The sequence below is a fragment of the Manis javanica genome, chromosome 12 (assembly GCF_040802235.1).
Source record: "Manis javanica isolate MJ-LG chromosome 12, MJ_LKY, whole genome shotgun sequence".
Taxonomy (NCBI): domain Eukaryota; kingdom Metazoa; phylum Chordata; class Mammalia; order Pholidota; family Manidae; genus Manis; species Manis javanica.
In genome coordinates, this window is record NC_133167.1 from 109888473 (window position 1) to 109913705 (window position 25233).

General features: G+C 44.5%; 1 protein-coding gene across 4 annotated transcripts in view; it reads left to right on the forward strand.

The window, feature by feature from the left end:
* CSMD1 (CUB and Sushi multiple domains 1) overlaps window positions 1–25233 on the forward strand; it is a 1487013-nt gene that overhangs the window by 1373174 nt on the left and 88606 nt on the right. For all 4 annotated transcript variants that reach the window (XM_073219228.1, XM_073219229.1, XM_073219231.1 and 1 more), the window contains 7 exons: window positions 4839–5027; window positions 8593–8770; window positions 10512–10657; window positions 11425–11505; window positions 12511–12624; window positions 18381–18569; window positions 22459–22605. In XM_073219228.1, coding sequence (XP_073075329.1) covers window positions 4839–5027; window positions 8593–8770; window positions 10512–10657; window positions 11425–11505; window positions 12511–12624; window positions 18381–18569; window positions 22459–22605 — 1044 coding nt within the window. The remainder of the gene's footprint in view (window positions 1–4838; window positions 5028–8592; window positions 8771–10511; window positions 10658–11424; window positions 11506–12510; window positions 12625–18380; window positions 18570–22458; window positions 22606–25233) is intronic.

Consider the following 25233-nt stretch of genomic DNA (forward strand, 5'->3'; position numbering starts at 1 on the left):
TCGGCCTACTATGACTATGTGAAGGACACTTGGCGATGAAGTCCATGCGTCCTTTTCATACCTCTGCACACCCGGCCCCCACCCCGTCCCTGTGCCTCCGAAGGAAATGCTACTAAAGCATGAACATTTCATTCACACTTATCTTGAACTTGGTCTTATTACATCTCCATGGTTGGGCTGGCACGATGTTACTATATGAGCCACTAAGAACCTAGGCATAATTATTATAATTGTATAACAATTAAGCAGTAGTTTCTGCCTCTTTCAGATATTCTTGATGATGAACTCAAAGTCTTAGTCCTCTTTCCTTATTGATGTTGCAGAAGTCAAATGCAAACACCCATGGAAGTGCTGTTCACCATGGGATTTTGAAACTATATGTTATCTTAGTAACTTTGAACCTCCAGAGCTCAAAGACATGTTTTTGTTTTATTTCTTGGGCTGTTTCCCACATAGGGTTTTTAAGGCCATATCTGTCAAGTTCCAGAGGCTCTCAGTTACGTAAGTCCTAAAGGAATGGTCTAGAAAGAGAACCACACAACAGGTCTAAGTCGGACTCATCTAGAGCAGAGGTCGTAAGGTGCTGCAAATGGCTGGCAAAATACCAGTATTTTTTTAATTGTTAATATTTAGAATGAGCTTTCACATGATTTGCAAAATACCATAGGTCCACTTCCATTCTCTGTCTTCAATGTCGGAATCTGGAAGCGTCTGGCCAGCCCTCAGATGTGTAGAGTCTCCTCAGGTGTCAGAGTGGAAGGCATTGACTGCAGAAGTGCCCTGGGCTCCCGGGCAGCTCTGACCGTCGATAGTGCCTGCTTGGCCTTCCGGCATTGGAATTAGTGAGTCCTCATCTAGGCCAAACATGTGAGTGGTTGAGCCAATGTTTTATCTACTGGACACTGGATAAATATCCATATTTTTAAAAATCCCTAAGCAATATACTTTTTATTGTAAACAATTTGCTATAATTGAGAGATATAAAAATAAATTAGAAAAAGAAAATAAGAACACAAATCTGAGATATTCCAAATTCTTGTAGGGTATCATATCTGACAAGGATGATAGTTAATTAGATAGCTTATCAGTGTTTGTCATTTTATAAAATACCTAAGTTGGTAAAATGACACAATTCTGATTTGTATGTCACATCAAAATTCCTAGGTTCCACTGGAGATTTAAAAGTTAAGCTTATAATTAATAACTTATAAGAAGGTGTATAAATTATGTAGATAACTTTTGTCATCCTCAGTGATGTCTATGTTGTGCCCCTTATTCCTAAACCTTGTCATTTATTTATGGCCATAAAGGTCAAAAATGTTACTGTAGATGTAGCTGTCTGGAAGTTAAATGACTTATCCAGAATTTGAGAAATAGAAGGTGAAGAGCTGTGTAAAATAAAATTGAGTTCATGTACTGTATTTCTAAGTCACAAACTGGAAAACTAATATCAACTAATTAGATATTAGTCTGCAAACCTGAGCCGTTTCCCCTTGCAGGTCACGTGGATTTGCTTTTCCATTTATAGGTTTGCTGAGTGTAAAGGCAACCAGCCCCACAAGCCCCTCTGTGGAGACTAGTCTCCTGATCCAGATGCAGACCCCACTCAGGTCACGTGTCTCCTGGGTGGTAGGGTTTTTAAGGCCATGTCTGTCAAGTTCCAAAGGCTATCAGTTACCTAAGTCCAAAATGAATGGTCTAGAAAAAGAACCACACAACAGGTCTAAGGTGGCCCCAAGCCGACAGCCGGCTTGCCCATGGGCCTGGCTGTGCCAGAAGCACCTAAGTCTGAGTCTTCAGGCTCAGGAGCCCAGCAGTCCCTTTGGGTCAAATTATGAATTTTTATGCAGGTAAATGCTATTCTGCCAAAGGACCACGTGCAACTCATCCTTAGTCCGTCCAAGCACAGGACGTAGTTGTGGCAGCTGTGAGCAAGCAGTTGGGGTAACCGTGTCCACAAGACTCCAGGGAGCCTGAGAGGCTTGGGGTTGGCTGCAGCCTCAGCAGTAACACAGGTCAGCTTCATCGGTAGGTATTGGGATCATGGAGTTAACATAATCAAAAAAGAGCGTTTAGGTGAATATCTTAAAAGTGAGACCCAGATCCCATCCTTATGACAAAGGAAGAGCCACTCTGGGCATTATGTCCGGTCTGCGTCTGTGGCTTACGTGCTCCTGGGAGCCTGGGTGAACTTTTTCATGGAGAGGGATGCCACATACTCGAGGGGGCTTCCAAGTCATCTTCCGTAGATGCTGATGCAAAGCGCAGACCCGTCCGTGTAACAGGCCGGGGTGAATGTGTGTGGGTGTGCATGCGTGCGCCTGGCAGTGCAGCTGTGTGTGACATTCATCAGGAATCTCTGAACTGTTCCCTTCTTCACCGTGTTTGTGAAGGTGTTTCTGGGGTCCCGCGTTCACTGCTAAACACGCTAATGGCATCTCCAGGGGAGTTGAGGTCATGTTGAATGGTCTGATTTGATTCCCCTCCCATGGAAACTGGCTGTCCACTCTGAGAGCTTTTTTATGATTTAATTAGCAGTTGTATGTGATGTATTAGAGGTCTCATTTCTCCAACAGAGTTTATTGTATTTCAGGCAAAACGAGAATGAGAACAAAATGTGGATGTCATTGTAAGAGCACAGCAGCGAAGGAAGCTGGCTGGTGGGGGAGGGGCACTGTCGCGTTCTGTTCTTCCTGCGAGCGCGGGTCTGCAGACTGATTCCATGCACAGATACTAGCCTGGCATGGAAGCCGCTTGGCCCTCACTTCAGGGAAAGGCTGTGTTCACGGAGTTTAATGTGGGGCCCTTGGCAGAGGCGAGGGGCCTGCTTTGTGCTTGCCAGGTCAGCTCAGGGAGGAGCTCGGGGAGGGGAAACAGTGTGTGCATGTGTGTGTGTGTGCACGTGCACACACATGAGAGGTAAAGAGAAAGACGTGGTGACTAGGCTTCCTGTTCTGTTTCGTGTCCTTACACTTATTAGCATGGTGTTTTCTAAGCATCTAGTTTTCAAGTAAGATGTGACGGCATTACAAGAGCAATCAGTAGTAACAGATGTGAGCACAGCCCTTGATATATGTTCTTCAAAGACATAAAGGTTTGGAAACTCTTTTCTTTTGTGCAACTATATTTTCCCTTGAAATCTGGTACGATGGAGATTTCAAGTATAAAATAGTCTAAAATAGTCTACTTATAAGATGCTGCAAAACATCTGCCTAGATCACTCAGCTACTGTCTTTAACTCACAATTGTATTCCAAAATGTGAGTTTGAATGCATTTTTCCTTTTGCAAATGGTTGTTATTGCTGTGAATCCCATTAATAGTAACTGTGCTTATAATACTGTTGATCTGGGTCAGATCCTTGTAGGAGACCCTCCCGATCGTCTCAGGAGCTCCGTGTCATAATGTACCTTCAGCAAAAAGCAGCTGCAGGTAACACATTCTATGAGTAGTGAACCATGTTTGGTTTTGTGTAAATGAAACTCACATCTCCACATTGCGTTCTAGGGGTTACGTGCCACAACTTGGCACTGAGTCCACAAGAAACTCCCACAGCCTGTTCACCTCAGTATATGGGGTCAGTTCCCTGTAATACTGAGGTGTGTTACACACAAATGAAAGGAAAATAGTTGTGGCACATGGCAGTTTAGAGTGTGTAAGGTCCTGGCACATGAATCAGCTTACTTGGGTTTCCCCAGCACGCTCAGTGAACTGCGCTCCTTCATCCTTGGGGAGCACACGGCACGGGAGGCTGGAGTAGCCGGGGTTTTACGCCAGGCCCCTTCAGGAATCCGTAGTCAGGGTGCTTTTCAGAGGCGCCGTTCCTTCCCCAGCTCGTCTTCTCCACTCCACTCAGGGAGGGCTCGGCCTGCCCGGGTTCTTCCCGCCCTGGAGCCAGGTGGCCAGGACCCGGAATCGTCTCAGGATTCCCAGAGGCCTTTGCGTGAGCATGTCTGCTAATGTCTGCTCTCCTGCCCGCAGGAAAGCCAGCTGCGTATCTGACTCTTGTCCAGAGACGTTCTACAATTGTAAATATGAAAATAATTAAAACCAAGGCATGCCAAAATATGAAATGAAGTGACATTAGGGATTTTGTAACCTGCTAACTAAAGTCAGGGTTTATTTAACCATACTGTTAAAACTGTGAGCTAAAATTCCAAGATTTTAACTCACAATTTTGGAATTTGCAAAGATGCTATGTGTCAACTGAACATTATCTTTATTATATTGAAAACATAAATATATGTATTTATAACATAAGCTATGTCATAAAAAATTGTACTGATAGTACTTGTGTAATGATACTGCAGGTTGTTTTCTTAAGGGAAAAATTAAGAAAATTGAATTTTCTCTCTTTGATTTGTATTGAACAATTACTTATTGAATCAGAATATAACAACTTCACGTTTCCTGAGCAGACGCACTTCAGGTAGAGCCGGCATGACTCTCTTTTCAAGTGAAGGGAAATGGGTCCACACTCACCTGACATTCTTTATAGAGCCTTTTATTATATTTTGTTTTACTCTTTTTAAACTACACCCTCCTTATATACTTTCTCTCCAGAGTAAACATTGTCAAATTTATTTTTTGTATTTGCTATATTGCTTTTAAGGCAATTTAATCACACATGCAGTTTGCCGTAATTAAGTGCGTGTTGTACTTCTATTACTAATAATAATTACTGTTCTCATCAGGACGGTAACTGGCAACTCGGAAAAGATATTTTTAAAAAGATACCAAAAATTCATCTTAAGAAACTGTATGTGATCATATTCCTTTGCTCAATTCCAGACTAATTTAACTTCTTACATACGAGCTTGGTTCTGTCTGTCTGTTTCAGCCTATGAATTACAGAACTGCCCAGACCCACCACCTTTTCAGAATGGGTATATGATCAACTCAGATTACAGTGTGGGACAATCGATATCTTTTGAGTGTTATCCTGGGTATGTTTTAATCGGCCACCCAGTCCTCACCTGTCAGCATGGGCTCAACAGAAACTGGAACTACCCCTTTCCGAGATGCGATGGTAAGTTCGTTGTTCTTCTTGGGAGCCATTCTGTTTTTCAGGGATGTAATAGCGCATTAAATATTACATGAGCATATTCAAGAACTTACGACTCAACAAATATGTATTGGGAATCTATTGTGCTAAACTCATTCTACTTAGTATTTCATGAACGTATAATGTGCCAGTGCATTAAAAAACGATTAATAAACAGGCCTTCCCTCAAGGAAATTATGAGGATAACTAACAATAAATGCAAATATTTATAATGCAAAACCATATGCAAGGAGAGCGTTTAGTGAATTGCAGATACAAAGGGTGGTGTGTGCTTGGGAAGTGGCCAGGGAAATCTTTTCAGTGGCAGCAATATTTAGCTTTCAGTGGTTCTGTTAAATGGTGGGATTCTTCGGGGAAAGGATGCTTGCTAATTTTACCCTAGATATCTTTTGTTGTTTAGCTTTTACAGTGATCATATATTGCTTCTGTATTCCCAAAACCTGATTTCATTGTGGGCTTAGAAGCATTAATTTTGTTGTTACTCAGAGAAAGAGAGCGCCCAGGTAGACGCAATGATGTAGACAGGCTCGGACCTGGGGCGCAGAGCGGGGCCGGCGCGCAGTCTGGTGGCGCGTGTTGGCTGGGGTTTCTCGGGAGTCATTGGAATCTGGTCTCTGGGCAGCACTGGTAGGAAATCGCGATTCCTCAGGCATCCCTCATCTAAGCAGAAATCCCTTCTTTAACGTTTCTGTGTGGCTACCTAGTTTTTGTGATGACTTTGAATTTTATGCAATATTAAGTTAAGATAAAGAGATCAAGTACTTTGTTTATGAGGAGAGCCTATGATACAGAAAAGTTACTGTAAGCCTAATATTCTAACGTCAAAAACACAGTACCTTTGAATGAGAAAATAGTGAAATTGCCAACTCTGTGGACCTTTGAAATTCTAAGTGCTTATATCCCAGAGGAAGAAGGGGAAGGCATCTGACTGAATTTCTACTGAAGAACTAGGAAAAAGTGCATCAGTGGACTTCTTAATCATATTTTCACCTGTTTTTCCCTTCTACATTATATATAAAAACTATTAAAAAAACTACTTTAGCTGTATGTTTAAAAAAACCTTATCTTAGTCAAGAACAAATTTAATAACATATGTAAGAGCATTTTAAGAATTATTTTATAAAAGTAATACATTGGTAGCATATTTGGTGCTTTTTTATTAAAATTCTTTAAGAAATACTTTCATACTACTTTGCATTTAAAAATTCATATATTTATGTGTATGAAACAATTAGAATTGCCCTCTTTAAGCCCTTTTCTTATTGGCAGTTTTCACCTGAATGCTTTTCATATCTGTGTAAATGAAAGACTCTTTGACTTGTGTTAGTTGTAGAATTAAATATTTAATTAGGGTCCATCACTTTGTCAAGCCCAGTTTTCTAAAGTGAAAATAACTGCTGGCTTAGAAATAACTTTTGTCAGTGTGAAAATGACAAAACCCATTGCTTTTGGTACAGCCTAAAGGTGATCCCGTCTTCTGTAATCACATCATGACCCATGACACACCAGGGCTGGGCTGTACTGGGAGGTGAAAGCCCTCCTGGCACCCGGTCTGCCCAGGACTCCCCACGCTAGCCAAAATCTCAGGGCTGCCCCAAAACCCCCGAGGCTGGACACCCACCAGGACTCCCAGGGCTCACTGAGCTGTCATGCTCCTGGTGGCGGTTGGTAGCAGGGAAAGGACGCTGTGAAAGCACCCTTGGGAAAAGGCACACAGGATAGGGTCTGGAGGGGTGAGCCAGTCCCAGAGCCCACGGCGGCCAGGTCATGGAATGTCGCTGGCCTGGGGAGCTCACCCGGGCCTCGGTGCCCAGGGTCTGTACGGGGGCCTACATGGAGGCATGGCTGATGGACCTGGTGTCCTGTGGTTAAGAGCGGCTTCCAGGCCAGCCCATACCCTGTGATCAGAGCTCCTACCCTATACCGCATGGCTGGTCTGGGTGGTATCAGCCTCATACACACTCTAGCAGGCATAGGCAGCCACCACAGGAGACCTGTCAGGTAGGCCGTGGTACCTCCCGATCAGGAGCAACCTCACTATTGGCACTGTCAAAGCTTTCCTATGCAAATATCTTTACTACCATAACTGTCTTCAGATCTATAACGTCATACACAGAATAGAAAACCACACCATACGATGCATATAAAATGATAGCATTAGGTAAACTTGCTAAGCACCGTCTGTATATGTGTTCAGTATCCTCTCCATATTGGATTAAATTTAAAAAAAATAAGCAGAGGGTGTTACTTTAAAGCAAAGGTCATTTTATCTATAAAAGCTTGTATTTACAAAAAGATGTGTAAGAAGAGTCTGTTTCCTGAGAAGGAATGCTGCCCACACATGTGTCAGTGTCACTTTTCCAGTAAGTTATATAGAAGACTCAGTCTTTAAAAATGGGTTATAATTATCAATATATGGCTTGAATATCATTTGATAATGAACTGTGCATCTACACTTACAAACATGGTTCAAAAATTTAATGTCCTACTCCTGGGCAACATTGCGGCCACTTTATACTGGCACGTTTCTCCCTCACCTGAAGCAAGTGTGGGTCTGTGCACCTAGCTCGGCAGCCATCATGTACCGCCTCTGGCCTCGTCAGCCATTATTGGGATTGCTGCTGAACTTCCCCCCGGTTGTTTTTTTTTTAATGTATTGGGCCCATTCACTCCACTTAAATTCTACACCTTTTGCAACAAGTCTTTGAAAGCCTCAGAAGGCTCACACCTATAACAGACACTCACGCCACGTCTGTTTGGCTTTTGGCTTAATTAAAAGTCTGCTTGTCCATGACTTTGATATATCACACCGCAGTCTGACTTAAAGACTACATCTCAGCTTATTCTATCAATGATATGCCATTCATTTTTCTGTAAATAAAGTGATTGCCGTGGCAACAGTGAATATCGGTTTATTAAGCAAAATAAAAATAGGCAGATGGGTATTATTGTGACTCTTCACATAGTTGAAAGCTGGACAGTTGGGAAAATGCTCAGTGAAACAGTGCTTACATGGTTTTATCTCATTTCCTCAGGTATAGATCTGTGAAGAATTATAATGTTTTTGTTCAAAGGCAAGCAGACTTCGATGGGAGTCTTTTAGACTGTTTAAATAGGCTTTAGAAATCTCACTTAAAACAAAAAGAATATGTTCTGTCTTTATGCACAATTCCCACCTGATCCCTGGCATCACGTAGTCTTGTGGGTCACCACTCTGTCCCAGGAGACAAGCAAGTTTTTTTTCTTCCTTTTAGTTATATGGGAATGACTTCATCCTGAAGGGATTTTGAATGTTTGAAGAATATATTAAATGAAGCTTAGATAACTTTATTTAGAAAGTATAATTTTTCTAGGGTTTCAAGACTTTAGGAGAATTATTTTGGCAAAGTAGTTATTGAGAAATATCTCACAATTATTTCTTCTAAGAGAAAATTTTGGCCAAGGAACTTTAGAGACTTAGGGATATTTAACTGCATCCTTTCCAAAGCTGACTCTTATTGGGCTTAATTTTTCTTTGCCTCCTTTTCAGCTCCTTGTGGATATAATGTGACCTCTCAGAATGGCACCATTTATTCCCCTGGATTCCCAGATGAGTACCCAATCTTGAAGGACTGCGTGTGGCTCATCACCGTACCACCTGGGCATGGGGTGTACATCAACTTCACCCTGCTGCAGACCGAGGCCGTCAACGACTACATCGCCGTTTGGTATGAGAGCCTTTCCGTAAAAACCGACCTGTGATTGTGCCAAACCGTTCTTGGAGCCATGTTCATGGCACTTGCACGTCTAATTATAGGTTTAGAAATGAAGTGGCTGGGTAGGCACCGGAAAGGAGATTCACCAACTAAATCTGACAATATAGGGAAGAAATGTCATGTGACATGTTGGAGTTCTGCCATGTGGCAGCTACATTCAGGGTCATTCTGAGTGTAGAATATTCCATGTTTATTTTATTTTACATTTTTAAGTGTGATTTTTTTTTTTTCTAAAAGAGAAGTTGGTAGAACCTTTGCTGTTATAAGAATTCAGTTCTTCTAGAAATATTGAAGCAATGGTTACACACAGCCTTCCATCCACCCTTCACAGACATCAGACATTGCAGAACTTGCTCCTGTAGCCGTGTAGGAGGGCGTGGAGCGTGGGGCCACAGCTCTGGCCCTTTCTAATGAGCTGTATGGCCTGGTCCGAGTCCCTTACACTCCTCTTGACTGAACGTCCCTACCTGCAGGAACGCCTGCCCATGCCTTTGCTCTTGGAGGTGAAGTTTAGGAGGGACCAGGGGTCGGCAGTCCCCTGTGACACTGGTGGGAGCAGCAGAGAGCACCAGGGGGCATGAGTGGGTGAGCACAGCCCCGATGGGAAGAGCGGGGTGTCTGTGGGGATGAAGCTCCTGGAGTGGCAGCAGGCAGCACCACAGTGCCTGCGCGCCTCGTGCGGGGGGCTGGGGGGAGTTACTGTAAGGGTCAGGGCATCCTGGCTATTGGGAAGTCAGCAAGGCAGGAGAACAGGGGAGTCCAAGGCCCTGGCAGGCCTCAGGTATGTGTCCTGGGGGAGCAAGGGGAGAGGAAGCGGCCCGCCAGCAAGGTAAGCAGACACAGATGACACAGATCACGTTAAGGGCGTTGAGCTTCATTCTGAGAGCAGTGAGGACGCCCCTCTGGGCCTCCAGAGGAGAATTATCTTGCTTGTGGAATAGCCAGTCTCACGCTGGGGAGCCTTAGTTGAGGGCAGGAAGGTAGGCTACCTTTGGGGGCTGCAGAAATGACTCTTGAAGGAGATGATTATGGCCTGAACCAGAGGCTGTGGGACTGAGAAACGGAGACCTTGAACTGGGGCTTCAGTCAGGCCCAGACAGCCATGGGAGGCCAAGCAAGGCAAAACCGCACAAGGTCAGAAGCCGTGCAGACAAACCCCCAGCAGCACTGCGATGCCAGCAGCGCTGCCCAATCAGCCCGCAGGTTCAGAGGGGTGGCCGGGTTCTGCGTGGTGACGGGGGCCTGTCATCGGAGCTGATGAGGACCAAAGTCTAGTTGACTTTGTGACTATTACACATCCTGGCATTTCTGAGCCCAGTAACCAGAAAACAATACTGTTTTATTCAGTCTTCAAAAACACTTTTATTCAGTAGCAAGATTTCTATGAATCTCACCCACAATAAAACCACTGAATTTTGACTTTCACATGTGGACATTTGGAAAAAAGCTAGAAATGGTATCCTCATCTCCCTGTGAGTGTGGCTGGGTTCCTGAGCCCCCCTGGACAGGTCAGTTGTGGAGTGAGGCGAGGCGCTTGAGTGCCTGCTTCGGGCGCCAGCCCTGCCCAAAGCCTAGACCAGCCCAGGGTCACGCATCCTGCGTTTACCAAGACGGAGCCCTGCAGGGAGGAGAAAATGGATCAGTGGTTTCAGCTGCCACTGTCCCCTCAACCCTCTCACTCTCCCTTTCCCAGGGATGGGCCTGACCAGACGTCACCTCAGCTCGGCGTGTTCAGTGGAAACACAGCCCTGGAGACGGCGCACAGCTCCACCAACCAAGTCCTGCTCAAGTTCCACAGTGACTTTTCCAACGGGGGCTTCTTTGTGCTCAACTTCCATGGTACGTGCACCCCGTGCCCCGATCAAGGTGGAGTGCCCGCGGGCCTTCCCCATAGTGTAGCTGCGCTGCGCTTCCACCTGGACTTTGATCACATCTACAGAGTGTGGTGGAATTTTCTTGCATTTGATGCAGGGGCTCCTGCAACCTTTTGCTTAATGCTGCCTTCACGACTTCCCATCTGTCCTGTAGGAAGCTTGGATTCACTCTGAGATGCGCATAATTGTGACTGGGCTGATGTGGAGGCCCTGGAGATGCACTTAGTGCCTGTAGTAGATTTCCCCTCCTCTCCAGATGAACCTCGATAGCCTGTAATTACAGATGTGGCTAAAGCAAATCTCTAATGATTGTGAGAATGAATGCTAAGTAGTCTCGAAAAAAAATGCTCATAGTTTCCCCCTACCTCTCGGGAGGACTCCACCGCAGAGGCCCTCAGGACGAGGCAGAGAGAGATCTTTTCTCAGGTACATAAGGACGTGGAACCCTGCCTGGGTGACTATTTCTCTTGCAGAATTCCAAACAAATGTACCGTGTTTTCATCTAAATGTCATAATTTCTTAAACTGTTTACCTTTCCCCTTCAGCATCACATATTCCCTGGCATTAAATAATCCTGTAAGCATTTGAAGCTTGACAATCGTGTGAAACAAGGATTTACAAATGTAGACACTTCAGTGTAACTAAGCCATATAACCTAAGAGGCACGCCTTTGGAATTTTTGTTATTCAGCAAATGTAATTACCATTATAATTTTTTTCATGAACCATTTAGCATTTCAGCTCAAGAAATGTCAGTCCCCGCCAGTGGTCCCACAGGCCGAAATGCTCGCTGAGGATGAGGACTTTGGAATAGGTAATGTTTTCTCAGTTTCGGTGCCTTTAGCGCGGCTGCCCTCCCACATCTGCCCCCACTGCAGTAGCTACGCAGACGAGGACATGAGTGCTGGCCAGAATGACACCCCTAAACCGTCACTCAGAGTGATGCAGAGAGGTCAGATAGTGGATAAATCTGTTTTTTTCTTCTCCATCCCCAAGATTTTTGTTTTTTGCCATTTGAATCTTGCTTCTGTCGTTGTGAGTCCATTTCTGCCCCCAGAGCAGTTATCAGTCCCCTTTTTTTTTTTAATATACTTCTCCACGACAGACTTAGACATTCGTGTTTAGCTGAAGAATTAGAAGAACCTAATTATTCGCAGCTAAAATAATGGTTAGTGTAACATTGACCTTTCACTGAAACTGGGATATATAATTGGTGAATATATTTAATGATGATATTTAGAAATTCTGCTTTATCATTTTACACTAATGGTCTGTTTTGTTAAATAATCATCAGGTCACACTAGGAAATCAGCCGTGGCACATGCTAGCAGTGTAATTATCATGATCCAGGATCTCTCAGTTCCGAGTATAAATACTCCATCAGGTTGTCACACCGTGTTCAGGCCACACAGCCCAGTCTCTGCTCTGCTCACGAGGGTGTGGTCAGAGGGGCCGTCGGCCGAGGTCCTGGCGCAGCCTTCTCTGGGTGCGTTAAAGCCATTCTGTTCTACATCCTTAAATCCCAACAGTCGATTTCACTTTTTTTTTTTTTTAAGTAGTCATGAAGGAAGGGGAAGAAACATAGACACATCCATCAAGGAAGAAAAAACTGCCACATAATTCTGTACTAATGACAGTTAAGTTTAAGATAGCATTTTTATAAAATAAGAACAGAGAATGGCGCTACTTTGTTGCACAGACTATAAATGAACATGAGGTTGGTTTGCACATAGACTGAATTGTCGTCATACGTGTTGAGCACATTCATGCTCTCCACGTCACAGAAACTTGATTTCTAAGTATGTTGTGTGACCCTCAGGAGATTTCGTGAGGTACCAATGCCATCCTGGGTACACGCTGTCTGGGACAGACACGCTGACCTGCCGGCTCAGCTCCCAACTGCAGTTCAAAGGCTCTCCCCCAACGTGCGAAGGTAGGCAGTTGGACGCGATGGACATGCTTCCTCAGCAGGGGGCTCTGTCGCTTGGACTTGTCTGGATGTCTTTGCTTGGGTCTCAGTTTCATCTCTGTGTTATGATCCCCTTGCAATTACAATTACCTGCTCGCAGAAACAGCTAATTGCCTTTCTCCTTTAGCAAGCTATAGAAAAATGAATCAAAACCACATCCAATAAAAAGTCTGGTTTTATTCCCCAAGAATTTATTAGGAAATTTTTCAATTTGACAAGGTCAGAATAATTCCAAAGTAAATGCCTGGCCATCCACCATCTAGGTCCACCGTTAGTGTTTACTAGGCGCCCTTTGCCGCATGTCTGGGACCTTTCTATCCATCCAGTAACTTAGCTGACATTTTTGATGCATTTCAAGGCAGACCACTGCTTCACTCTCTTCCCCTCTAAGTATTTTAGCATGGATGAAACCATCTAGTGTTCACTATTTTTTCTGTAAAGTTTATAAACATTGAGGTGCACATCTGGTGCATACAATAAAATATACACAATCCACACTTCTACATGCCTTTAAAATACATAGACCAGATGCAAGAGCATAGGCAGTCTTGGAATAAGATCTGAGATCTATTGATCTAATTAATTTAAATATAATTAGATCACTTAAAAAGCACCACTCTCAAGTATATTGGAAGAAAAGACTCAAAAAAACCATAAATGAGCTAAGGTGGCTCAATGCAAGTTAGAAGTATCATTATTTACTTGTCAAAAAGCTTCCCAAATTAAACTAGTTTTTATTTTACTACTTCAAAACCACAATGTACATTTAGTTGCTTTAAAAAAATGAAACTTCCCCTTTCAAGGAACTGAAAAATTATCATTCATCAGCGATAGTGAAGTACCTAAAAGAGGCCAAAATTCAGGCCAAGTCCCAGCCTGGATAGTCCAGTGACCCTGCAGAGACACCAGTCCCCCCGCCCGGGCATGATGCGTAAGGGATATACTTTGTCGGCCTCATTTGTGGGATTGCTGTGAGGACACAGGCACGAGCAGATGAATTACCTTTCTGACGGTTTTATAATGTCAATTACCCACCCACAGAAAGCAGTGTTCACACAGCAGGAGCACTGACTCCCAGGGGCCCGTCCCCGGGCATCGCTCTCTGAGGGCGTCTTGTGCCTTTGTGCTTCTGGGTGCTGATGAGCAGACCTCAGAGACCCGGAGAGAAGCGATCGTTCCACGTGTGAAGAACATGTGGAATGGACTCTTACTAAATAACCACAGTAATGCAATATATTTTGAAGTTGCACCTCGCTGGGAAATGCGCCCGAGAGTGGGAGCCCGTTCTCCCCTGCTCCGGCCCGTGCTGTCCAGCCTGTGAAACCAACAGGGACTCCGCTGGGCATCACGGGGCTCTGAGAGCTTGGGGTCGCATGGCATGCTCAGTCAGGAGACGGAATCATTATTTTCTTGGAAAGATCGGTGCGTCATGCCATGTTACATCTACAATGATCCACAAGGGATTTTCTTTCTCAAGATGGGGAATAGAAAGTGTTCATCTTTTGCCATTTTGTGTAAAAACTGAGACATATCTTCCACCTTTTTAAGGCATGTCTTAACTCTAACAAACACAGCTGTAAATTTCTCAGAATATTTGACTTTAGGCAAAGGCAGTCTTAGTTGATGAGTAAAGAAAGACGTAGGTATTTATTTAACATGCTGCTCCAACAACAGGGAAATGCCTTCATCATGTCGGCCCCCCTCAAGATTGACCTCGTTTTTATTTAAATTACATTAATTCACAACAACCCAGAACACAGTGTATCACACTGTGAGCATCGTCTGTCCATTGCTTCAGCCCTCGCACACATTGGCAGGGAGGGATCTGCTAACAAGACACGTCCTCTTTACTCAGGCCGGGGGTCCCCAGGCCCTGCTGATCTCGTAGCGGCAACTGCACCCGAGAAGCTAGTTCTCTTCTGTTCCTACTCAGGAGTGAATTTGTTTAAAATGAGCTGAGACTTACCTTAGCTGTCATTCCCTAAACACCTCATTATCTAACAGAGAAAATGGGGACTCAGTGTCTTTTATCACGTACTCAATCACTTAAGCACTTACTGAATTATAATCTTTCCTCCAGTACATTTCTATTACTTGATTTGGCTCAAATGGGGACCAATCCCACCAATAAATTCTTAATGAAAAATTGCATTAGCTTTGAATCCTACTTTTTCAAAGGTCATGGCCATGCTTTCAGAAGTTGTGCTTTGAAGATTATCACCACTTTTAGGGTGACAACATCTGTTCGTAAAACTGAGCTCTATGTTCAGATGAATAGCTAGTTGGGTCCTCAATGTAGAAATCTCTGCATCGGGTCTGGAATCGGGTTCCCCAGTGTCACCCAGAAGTCCTCCTGTTCTCTCCGGGCACCAGCTGTGGGACCTACAATTCAGTTTCTTTCGGACCCTTGGAGATGTAGCAGATCTCACAGGTTGAGGGCTCCCCACAGCACACAAAACTCAGGAAGCTGGCGCTTGCCTTAGCCCGTCCAACGTAAAGGATGGTATCGAGGGCACAGGTGAGCACCGGGTGAGGCGGCGCCAAGAGTGGGAGCTGAAACGGGGCCGGCAAGCGCTTGTGTCCCGTGGGCCAGGGGCGGACCTCCTTCGGCCACCGTGGGGGCGTTCACCCACTCAGAAGGGCATCCAGTCTTGCTGTTTGGGAATTTTTATGCTGAATCTCCAGCACCCACCCAGCCACCCTGCCTCACCAGAGGCCCATGGTGTGGGCAGGCCCTGAGGCTGCCTGGGGCCCCTCCTACGCCACCCCGCTCACCTAGACTCAGCTCTGGTCCCCAAGGCTCCCTGTCACCACAAAGGGACCCCCCAAAAGGGGCTTTTTTATGTGGAGGAGAGAGAGGCATCTCGAAATCTGAAGAGAATGACCAAGATTTGGAAACAAGAAAGGGCATGGGGCGCCCAGGACAGAGGAGGGCACTCCTTGCATCTTACTTACCCTTAGGGTGGTTAGGGAAGTGGCCTTAAGGAACTGGAAGCTTAGATTAGGCCACACTTTAAGAGGTCTTCAGTGCTGGGTGGCTTCATCCCAGAGACAGTAGGAATCATCAGTGGTTTTTTAAAAACGCGTCTGAAACGTTAGAAGCACACTTGCAGTGACCACTAGATCCCATCAGCAGCCGTTGGGCCACGAGCATCCCTGGAAAACCCTGCATGAGAACCGGGCGACGCTGTGCATCTCAGCGCTTGCGACAGGTGCGCGCCTGCTTGCGGAGCTCTGCCTTCATGGTGCTCTTGTGCCTGTGGGCGCCTTTAAGAATCAGTCCTACTTATAAACCCTAACGTTTGACTGCAGGACTTCTGCTGAAGCCTGCAAGATGCATTCAATAATACACTTTGGATTTGAAGCCTCACATCTGATTTCTCTTCAAAATGAGCCAACGTAGTGACTTCCAGGAGGTTTGGTGACGCAAAGCGCCAGCAGGTGCCTTGAAGCAGCAGTTCCTTCAGGAGGTGTGCGACGGGGGCCCTGGGCAAGGGGGTCCTGGGCCATGCAGTGCATCCAGTGTGCGGTGCCCCCCGCCCCGGGGCCGTCCACCAGCGGGGGAATGTGCCGAGGACAGCGGACAGGACTCCATCCGCTCCCGGAGACGCCGCCAAGGGCATCCTAGAGACAGTGCGTGTGTCCGACTGGGAACAGAAATGGTGCGGGGAGTAGGACGGGAGCGGCCGCACCCAGGGGCGCCCAGCGGCTATGCCCGGGGAGGCCGCCCCTTCATCCCAGACAGCCTGAAGTCCCGGAGCCGCCTAGTGACCCAAGCGCGGAGGCGAGAGCACTGGACCGACGGTCAGGCTGCCTGCTGCTCATGAGCCGCCCGCAGAACCAAGCGCCCTGGCCTCTGCTTGTTGGGGACAGGCGGGCGCGAGCCCACGCGGTGCTTTACCTTGAAGGGACGCATTTGCATCAATTGGGTCCGACCATGGCCCCCGAGAGGCAGGGTTCTGCCTTCTGGTTAGAGAGGAGCAGAGAGCTAGCTCTGGCCCCCACCGCAAAGTCAGGGCAGGTTCTAAGCACGTTCATGTCCGCGAGGGCGTCATGTATTTCACAGAGTGACCTTCTGCCATGACAGAAGAGGATGCTTTTTAACTAAGTTGTTTTAGTCTGTGTTTTGGTTTGAATATTTCCTATATCACTTACCACTAATTACAATTGTAAATATTCTTAAAATCTACCTAATATGCATAGTTACTAAAAGAGTTCTGTGAAATGTTTCATCTTTGGTGGTCTTACGCCTAAACATCTCCTCAATTTTAAGAGACACCTCAATAAGAACACTAAGGTACATGAAAGAGTAAAGGGAAAAATTACTTTTTAATGCTTACGTGAACCAAAACATATTACATAATCCTTGCTCACCTATTTATCTTTATTTGAAATGTATGTATTAATAATAAACAGTAAATTAAAAGGAGATAAATAAGACACATTTCCTTTCATAAAAGCTCTTTCATGAAGGAAAAGCTGATCATTTAACTTTTTAAAGTAGTTTTGGTGCATTTCTGTTTATTTTTAACTATTACCAATAATAGAAATAATTTTCTGTTGGTAGCTCTGCAAACAAACAATTTCTGGAAGATGATAAAATTAGGAAAGAAAAGCTAAGAAACTGGTGGTTTTCTTTTCTATCTTCAAACCTACACAGAGTAGTTTTATTTTGATTAACATGAAAGTGGTTGAATCAGGAAAAACGAGAAAGTAGGAAGGAGAAAGCGTGTCAGTGTGTCCACCCTGTCTTCACGATTCATTCACGATCTGTCCATCTGTCAGGCATCACACACGAGTCCAGGGTGGCTCTGAGCCCTGGTCTCTCTGACTCAGCTTTTAACAGAGCCCCAAACAATCAACATCACAAGTTTAAAATGTACAATCTAAATAAAATTAAAGATATAATCAAAGGCATAAATGAATATAACTCTTCTGTTATTGTATATGATTCCACAATGCTTTTGTAATGCCACATTGAAAAGGTAAGACCTTGCTTTTTAGTTAAGTTGGGAAAACAGTATTGTGTGATCACACGCCCATGCACCTGCCCCACACCAGGGCATGTGGGCCATTCAGTCATAGGTAGTTACTAAGGCGTGAAGTCCGCATGGTGCTGCCAACCGTGCCTATGTCAGGGCTCACGAAGGGAGGGTCCACAGGAACACGTCCCCACTTCACCACCTCGTCCAAGGAGAGAGCTTCAGACACAGGCTTTCTTCTTGACTTTGTGGCTCCCAGGGGCGGGGCCAGTGAATTCATCTCTTTGCCCCAAGGCTCCCTCAGAAATAAATTGGATCTATCTAACCATCATCTGTCTGTCTGTATCTGTCCACCTACCCATCCGTCCGTCTGTCCATCTCATCTATCTATCCATTGTCCTTCCATCTACCAATCTACCTACCTACCTACCCATCCATCCATCCATCACCTGCCTATCTAATCTCTATCTAGCTGTCTGTCTAATATTGCTATGTGTATTTTTTAAAGTTTTATGTATGTATTATTCTCTTTTAAATTACAGGGTGATATTAAATGTTACTGTTATTATTCAGTGCTGCTCCCCTGCTGCGCTTGTACCCTACATTAAACTTGGTCATAGCTCAGTAGGATCGCTCTTTCCTTTTTCTCATTGGCTTGTTCATACCAGGGTAGAAACTGTGCTTCTGAAGCTGGATTCTTGCATTAAGGAAAACGTTCACTGGTCCTTTTCTCATTAGCACAATGCCCAGCAAATGAAGTCCGCACAGAGTCTTCTGGAGTCATCCTCAGCCCAGGTTATCCGGCCAACTATTTCAACTCCCAGACGTGCTCGTGGAGCATCAGGGTGGAGCCGGACCATAACGTCACCATCTTCGTGGATGCCTTTCAGAGTGAGAAGCAGTTTGACGCCCTGGAGGTGTTCGATGGTAAGGTTTTTAAGTCTTTATCTTCTTTTTACCTACCAGCGGCCTACATGTAATGATATAAGAACACCATTATAATGCTTTTGCAACACAGAAAAGAACTTGAATGTGCGCTTGAGTTGAATTCTATGTCCCCAAAACAGGAGATGGGTCGCATGCACTGTCAGAGGTCGGTCGTCTGTAGAACACTAATGCATTTTGTTAGCGGGTCAGGGAGCCCTGAAAGGCACTGAGCTTCCTGCAAGTATTATTCACTCTTCAGCCTGCGGGGTTAGAGTGGACCTCAAACAGCTTTCTCTCGAAATTGTATATTGATTCAGAAGATATTTTAGAAAATTTAAGAGGCCTGAAGGTACTTTAATCAGTTAAATAATTATTTTAGAAGACGTATATAAAGAAAATGGTTCACAAAAATTGCTAGGTGATAAATGCTACTGGAGTCTTTAATGTACAATTTTTTTTAAATATAGGAGAATACACTTAAATGCTAATACTGTTTTCAATACAAGTCATTCATTTTTATACAATTCGAATGAAGTTTTCAGTATATCAGCGCTTTGCTTAAAGGTGGTATATGTGGCTGACTTGTCAGTTTGAAATGGAACTAATGTCAACATTTTCCTTTGTATGGCAGCATTATCATGTCCCAGAAAACTAGACCAAGATACAATTATGATTTTCATAATAACAGGGTTTTCCATGTTTTGGTGGGTTTGCCATCGAGTTCAGATAAATAATTCACTGAATAAAAATTACACATAATTAATTTTATGTGTGATTTTATGCCTTTTACTGACTTGCTGAATCATAACAGTCAAATTGCTTATATGAATAGAAACCCAAGAATCAATTTATATATTTGCAAAGATGAACTGCTCCGTTGGGAATTAAGCTTACAGTTATAGACAGAGAAGCAGTGGCCTGAGGAACGATTTTTTTTATATTCGTAGGTTTGGGTTTTTTTAAGTGTATGTTAAAGCAGGTATGCTATGAAAGTCAGTCCTCTCAGACTTCAGGATGGGGAGAAGTAATTCATTAGCCAAGTGCAAAAACTGTCTTAGGTCAATGAAGAATCAGGTGAACTCAATTCTGAGGCCAATTAAGATTCATAAGAAAATAAAATGGGTGGTACCCAATGCCAGGGTCTGTGTGCCCGTGTGTGTGTGTGTGTGTGTACATATTCCTGTACCTCCTGTATGTAATTAAATGTACTTACCTAATTATTTTAAATGTATGCAAGGCCCTTTGTTCACCTCCCTTGAACTGGACTTCAGCGGCAGTGCTGGTCTCCGTTCTCACTTCAGGAGCGAATCATTACCAGTAGTGATGCCCAAGCCCTTCCAAACAGATGGATTGTGTGCGTTACAGACCACAGGGAGGTAGATAACAGGCAAAATCAAAGCAGTTGCAGTCAGAATTATCAGATTTATGACTAGACTTGACCTAGTCTCAAAGATTTTTCTGTAAAATGAAAGGTCAGGGTTCTGTATGAATAATTGTTTTAAGCATCGGCACTGTCGTCCCCGAAAATGTCACGTCCATCGTACCTCTTTTTTGTAAGGCAGTGGCTCTTTCATACCTCATGAGTTGACCAGAAAACATGTTGAACGCATTGGTTCTAAACCTGACTAGCCAGGAGTATGTTGCTCTCTACAGCTCCAGCACTGGGGCGTTCCTCAATTAAAAGTAAAGGAGGAATTTAGCCATCATAGAACCCGGGTCAGAAAGCTGTCAGAGGAAAGGCTGTGGTGCTCACCTGAACAATACCCTCCAGTTTCAGTCTCAGCGGCTGCTTCTCTCCGATCGGCCCTGCCACTCACTACACATGCCAAGGTCAGAGGTGCAGAGTGACAAAGGGCGGTACCTTTACTCTTGTGTTCCGTCATTAAAAATAACATTTAAAAATTTCGTACATTCAGGCTAGCTAATTCCCTAGTTTTTTATTTTGGAATGTAATCTTTGTCTTCAGACAGCAGCAAGAAATGGTTCCATGACACACCGCTGCCTTCCCCGCACGGAAATGCAGCCGCCCTTGGATGGGACGTTCTCAGGGCCCTGAGAAGTGACATTTCTGCTGCTCCCTCTGGGCTCTTGCTAGAGTGGACAGTGCCTTGACCATCCTTAATAGGCCAGCTTTTTGTATTTGTGAACTAGCTTACCACAACGCAGCACCACAGATGTGGCGCTTAGACAACAGGAGCTGATCGTCCCCGGGTCCAGGAGGCCGGCCTCTGAGATCACGGTGCGGGCAGGGTGCTCCCTCCCGAGGCCTGCCTCCTGGGCATGTGTACTCTGCCTTCCCCTGTCCCCTCTGTGCATGCCCGTGGACAGCATGCCCATCAGAACAGAGCAGGGCCCCGCCTGGTGGCCTCATTCTGCCCAGTCGTCTCTTCAAAGATCCTGCCTCCATATACAGTCAGTTCTTCAGTGTAGGGGTTTGTAGGGAGTGGGGGTGATTCAGTCCATGCCAGATTTATTTGGAAACAACCCCAGAACATCACTGATGGCAAGTCGTGGTTTGTCAGTCTCACCATGAGTAAAAACTCCACAGTCAAGTCTCAGGGACGGGTAGCACTGAGGCTGGTAAAATCCACACTGCCTCTGGAGCGAGAGCCACGTGCTGCCACTCATAACATGTTCCCTGGGGGCGGACTGTGTGCCACGGGAAGGCCACGACGGCTCTGAGCCAGAGTGTTGAGGCCACCGAAGCTGGGTCGTGGGTGAGCCGCCTGGGGCGTGAACGCAGCCCCTGCACCCAGTGCAGCTATTTCTCTCGACAAGTCACGACCAGTTACAGGGATGATGGCAGTGTTGGCTGGCTGTACACTGCCCTTGCTTTGATTAAGTGCATATTACATAGTAACTTTGCTTTTTTAATGTTCAAAAATTGTAAGTCTACAGAAAGGTGAAAAAATAAAAATACAGATGCGGAGTCCATTGCTCCGTGTAATAAATTTAGGATTTTGTCAAATTTGCCTCAGGCTCTGTTTTTTTAAAGAACCAAGGAGCACAGATAAAACAGGGCTTCCGCCCCTACCCAGTCCCCCAGGCGCCCTCCCAGAGGAATGGGCATGTCCGGGGGAGTTCCGTGTCTCCCGCTTGTGCGTGTTTTATAGTTCGTCATCTCTCTGCTATCTACCACCATCATCCTCCTACATGTGCACTCAGGCGCATGCACATACACCTTTGTATATTGTACTTTTGAATTCTTACACAACTGCTGTCATGTTTATCGGCAGATGCATTTCTCCCGTTGTCAATAAGCTGTTCTAAGAATCACCTGTGCTGACACGTGTCTGTCTAGGTCATTAATCCTACATGCTGTATACAATTCCTTTTCCTGGCACTTACGATTCTTTTTTAAAACTCCAAACTACAAGTTAGGAAATAAATTTCACCGTAACAATAAGTGCTGGGATAAACATTTTGCTGTATAATACCCCTTGTACACATGGATTGGAGTTCATAGAAGAGTAATTAAGCCCCAGTTTTATTGGCTGTTAGCAAATTGCTGTCCACAGTGATTTTACTAACTATGCATCCACCAGTATTGCATGAACCGTTCCACTTCCCTTACCCATACAATGTTGTTAATAATAATGATAATAAAAATTCTATTTTTTTAATTATTGTTGTTTCATAGGTAAGGTAAATTTGGTTTATGCACCGTGTGTTCATAGAGTTTACACCTGAAATTATTTTGGGTAGCTACTGTTTTTTTTATCAGAGAAAATATTTGTTCCTTTATTACTCATTTGGCACTCTTAGTGTGCTTTGGAAATAAATAACTGTTTTGTGCATTGACATCGAATTTAATCAAAAGCTAGAAGTAGTCTGCATTATGTAGGTGCTGACTCATATCTGAACTTTTTTTGTTTTCTGTTTTATTTAGGTTCTTCTGGTCAAAGCCCTCTGTTAGTGGTCTTAAGTGGGAACCATACTGAACAATCCAATTTCACAAGCAAGAGTAACCAGTTGTATCTCCGCTGGTCCACTGATCATGCAACCAGTAAAAAGGGATTCAAGATTCGTTATGCAGGTTAGTAAGTGAGGTTTGGGTTTAATATAAAAGTGTTTTCATACAAGTGATCTGCATTAAATAAAAATGTTAGGTAGAGACTTATAATAGAACCTCACTTTCTGAAGATGAATAATTAGCTTCAGTAGAAATCATGTGATGGGAAATTACCCTGAGTGAGATCCCTAAACTACATTTGGGAAGATCAACTATTTGTTTATTAATATTTCTAAAAACCTATTCTTAAAATGATAAACCATTGAATTACATACCATGGAAAGTAAGACATTTCCCAAAAGGCAAAGCAGTGGAATGTAAATTAACTAAAAAATATATTTAAATGTTAAGGAAACACACAGGAAGAGATAATCATATTGCTATCCATTTTATAAGTAGTAGTAATCTTTATATTAATCATATATCTTATTGATAGATTCTTTATATATGCAGATTATATATATGTTTATATATACACACATAACACATTCAAACTTAATGTTTATGTATCTACGTGTATATATATTTCCCTTTCAACATTTAAATTTTGTCCTTTCCCCATATGTTTTAGTCATTCTCGGACAGCAGGTGTTTATGTTGATGAACCTGGTCTGTGCTTCTGCGACAGGTAGCAGCCCCCGTGTGCATCTGTCCCCATGACCAGCCCCTCACAGAATGTCCGTGCTGCCTTACGGAAGCAGCAGACAGTTCAAATTCCTCAAACACTTTAATCACTAAGGAAGAAAAGCCAAACTTTTCCCTACATCTCACTCCACAATATGCCTTGGTAGCAAGTTTGGGATGCATTTCCCCAAGGAAGATGTGCGCGGCGCGTGCATCGCGGGCCCGTGGCTGGCAGAGCAGACTCCGCACCGGCCGCTCCTCGCTGTGGGGCGGGGCAGCAGCTGCCCCTTCTCCAGACCTTCCACATGCTTCCTCCTGGCACAGTGACCCTGGGCGGTCAGCCAGGTGGGTGCCCGATGACATTCATACCTCCCCCGAACGGAGCATTTGGTTCATCCAAAACTTGTAAGATTCAGCGTAGAACAGTCGGGCACGGAGAGTGGCATGGCCAGCCAGGCAATGAATGAAGTTTCTTACAACACTTAATGGGTTTTAACTTAATAAAAACTATCCCTTTTTTCTAAACAGTCCTGACATGATACTTCAGAAGATCACCCAGCTCAGAATATCCTATGAGGGTGCTCCTCGCGGGGGCGTGGTTGGCGGCCAAGGTCGGCCACACAGACAGCGCTTCTGCGCCAGGCAGTGACAGGAACCTTCCAAAGCTGCTTCTGCGTTTATTCCTAAGGAACACCCAGCATTAAGCGTGCACAGGGTGTGTGTGTGCTTGCGTGTGGACCCCCATGGGGAAGCAGGACACTTACAGCTACTTCTTTCAAAAGGAACCATGAGTTTCGAGTATTTCATAACTTTATTCTATTGTTTTAATTCATCTGAAGGGAATTCAGAGGATTTTATGCTACAGTGAAACTGGTCTTGCCAGAATAAATTGAGTTTCTCTCTCTCAATGTGTAAATAAGATGCAGAGCCTCTTAGCCATCAAAATGTTATATTCTGTGTAGGTAAGATCACATGATTTTAGCAAATGCCTGTCTCTAATTTTAAAAAGCATCCCTTCAAAGGCAAAGATTAAAGCTATTGTGAGATTTTTTATTGAGAAATGTAGTACATTTTCTACAGAAATCTTATTCACATCCCTTATGTTAAAAAGAAGAGTAATGTCTACATCTACAATTCACAAGACCCACATCACAAAATTGATAAGAAAAATGCAGTGGCCTTAATTACAAAATGTATATTCTGTTTTCTCCATTTTAATGATTTTCTTCTTAGTGTTGAGATTTACTTAGTTTCAGATATGGAGCCCTGAGCAGCGCCTCACCATTCTTATTCTAGTGATCAATACACTTATTTAAGTGGGTAACTAGCCTTGCGGGGAGGAGTGGGGGGTTCAGTGTGGTCCCTCCATGGGCTTCTTTACAGTATTCTTGTCAAATAGTCAAGAGTCTGTCTTCACATTAACTAGCACGTCCAGGTCATCTCAATCTCAGAATAAGAGACTTGACCCTTGGCTCTGGATTCCTGGATGCTTTTTGTTTTGTTTTGTTTTTTTAGACTCTTATTTTTTTTCAGAGAAGTTTAAGGTTTACAGCAAAATTGAGAGAAAGGTACAGGGAGTTCCCATAAAGCCCCCACCACCACACACACTGTCTCCTCTGCAGCCAGCGCTCTGCATGCTCAGCCTCCCTGTTATCCACGTCCCCCCAGATGGACGTTTGTCACATTGATGGGCCTGGGCCTGCCCAGACACGTCCCCGTTGCCCAGAGCCCACCACCTATATCAGGGCCGCTCGGTGCTGCACATCCTGGAGGCTCAGACAGATGTGTGATGACGTGTGTCCCCCATCAGTGTCACACAGAGCGGGCTCCCTGCCCTGACACCCTCTGGGCCCCCCCGTGCCCCTACTGACCTCTGACTTACTGTCCCCATAGTTGGGCCTTTTCCAGGATGTCACAGAGTTGGTGTCACACAGCGTGTGGCCTCTTCACACTGGCTGCTGTCACTCACTGATGTGATTTTAAGGCTCCCCTGCATCCTTCATGGCCTGACAGCTCATTTCTTTGTAG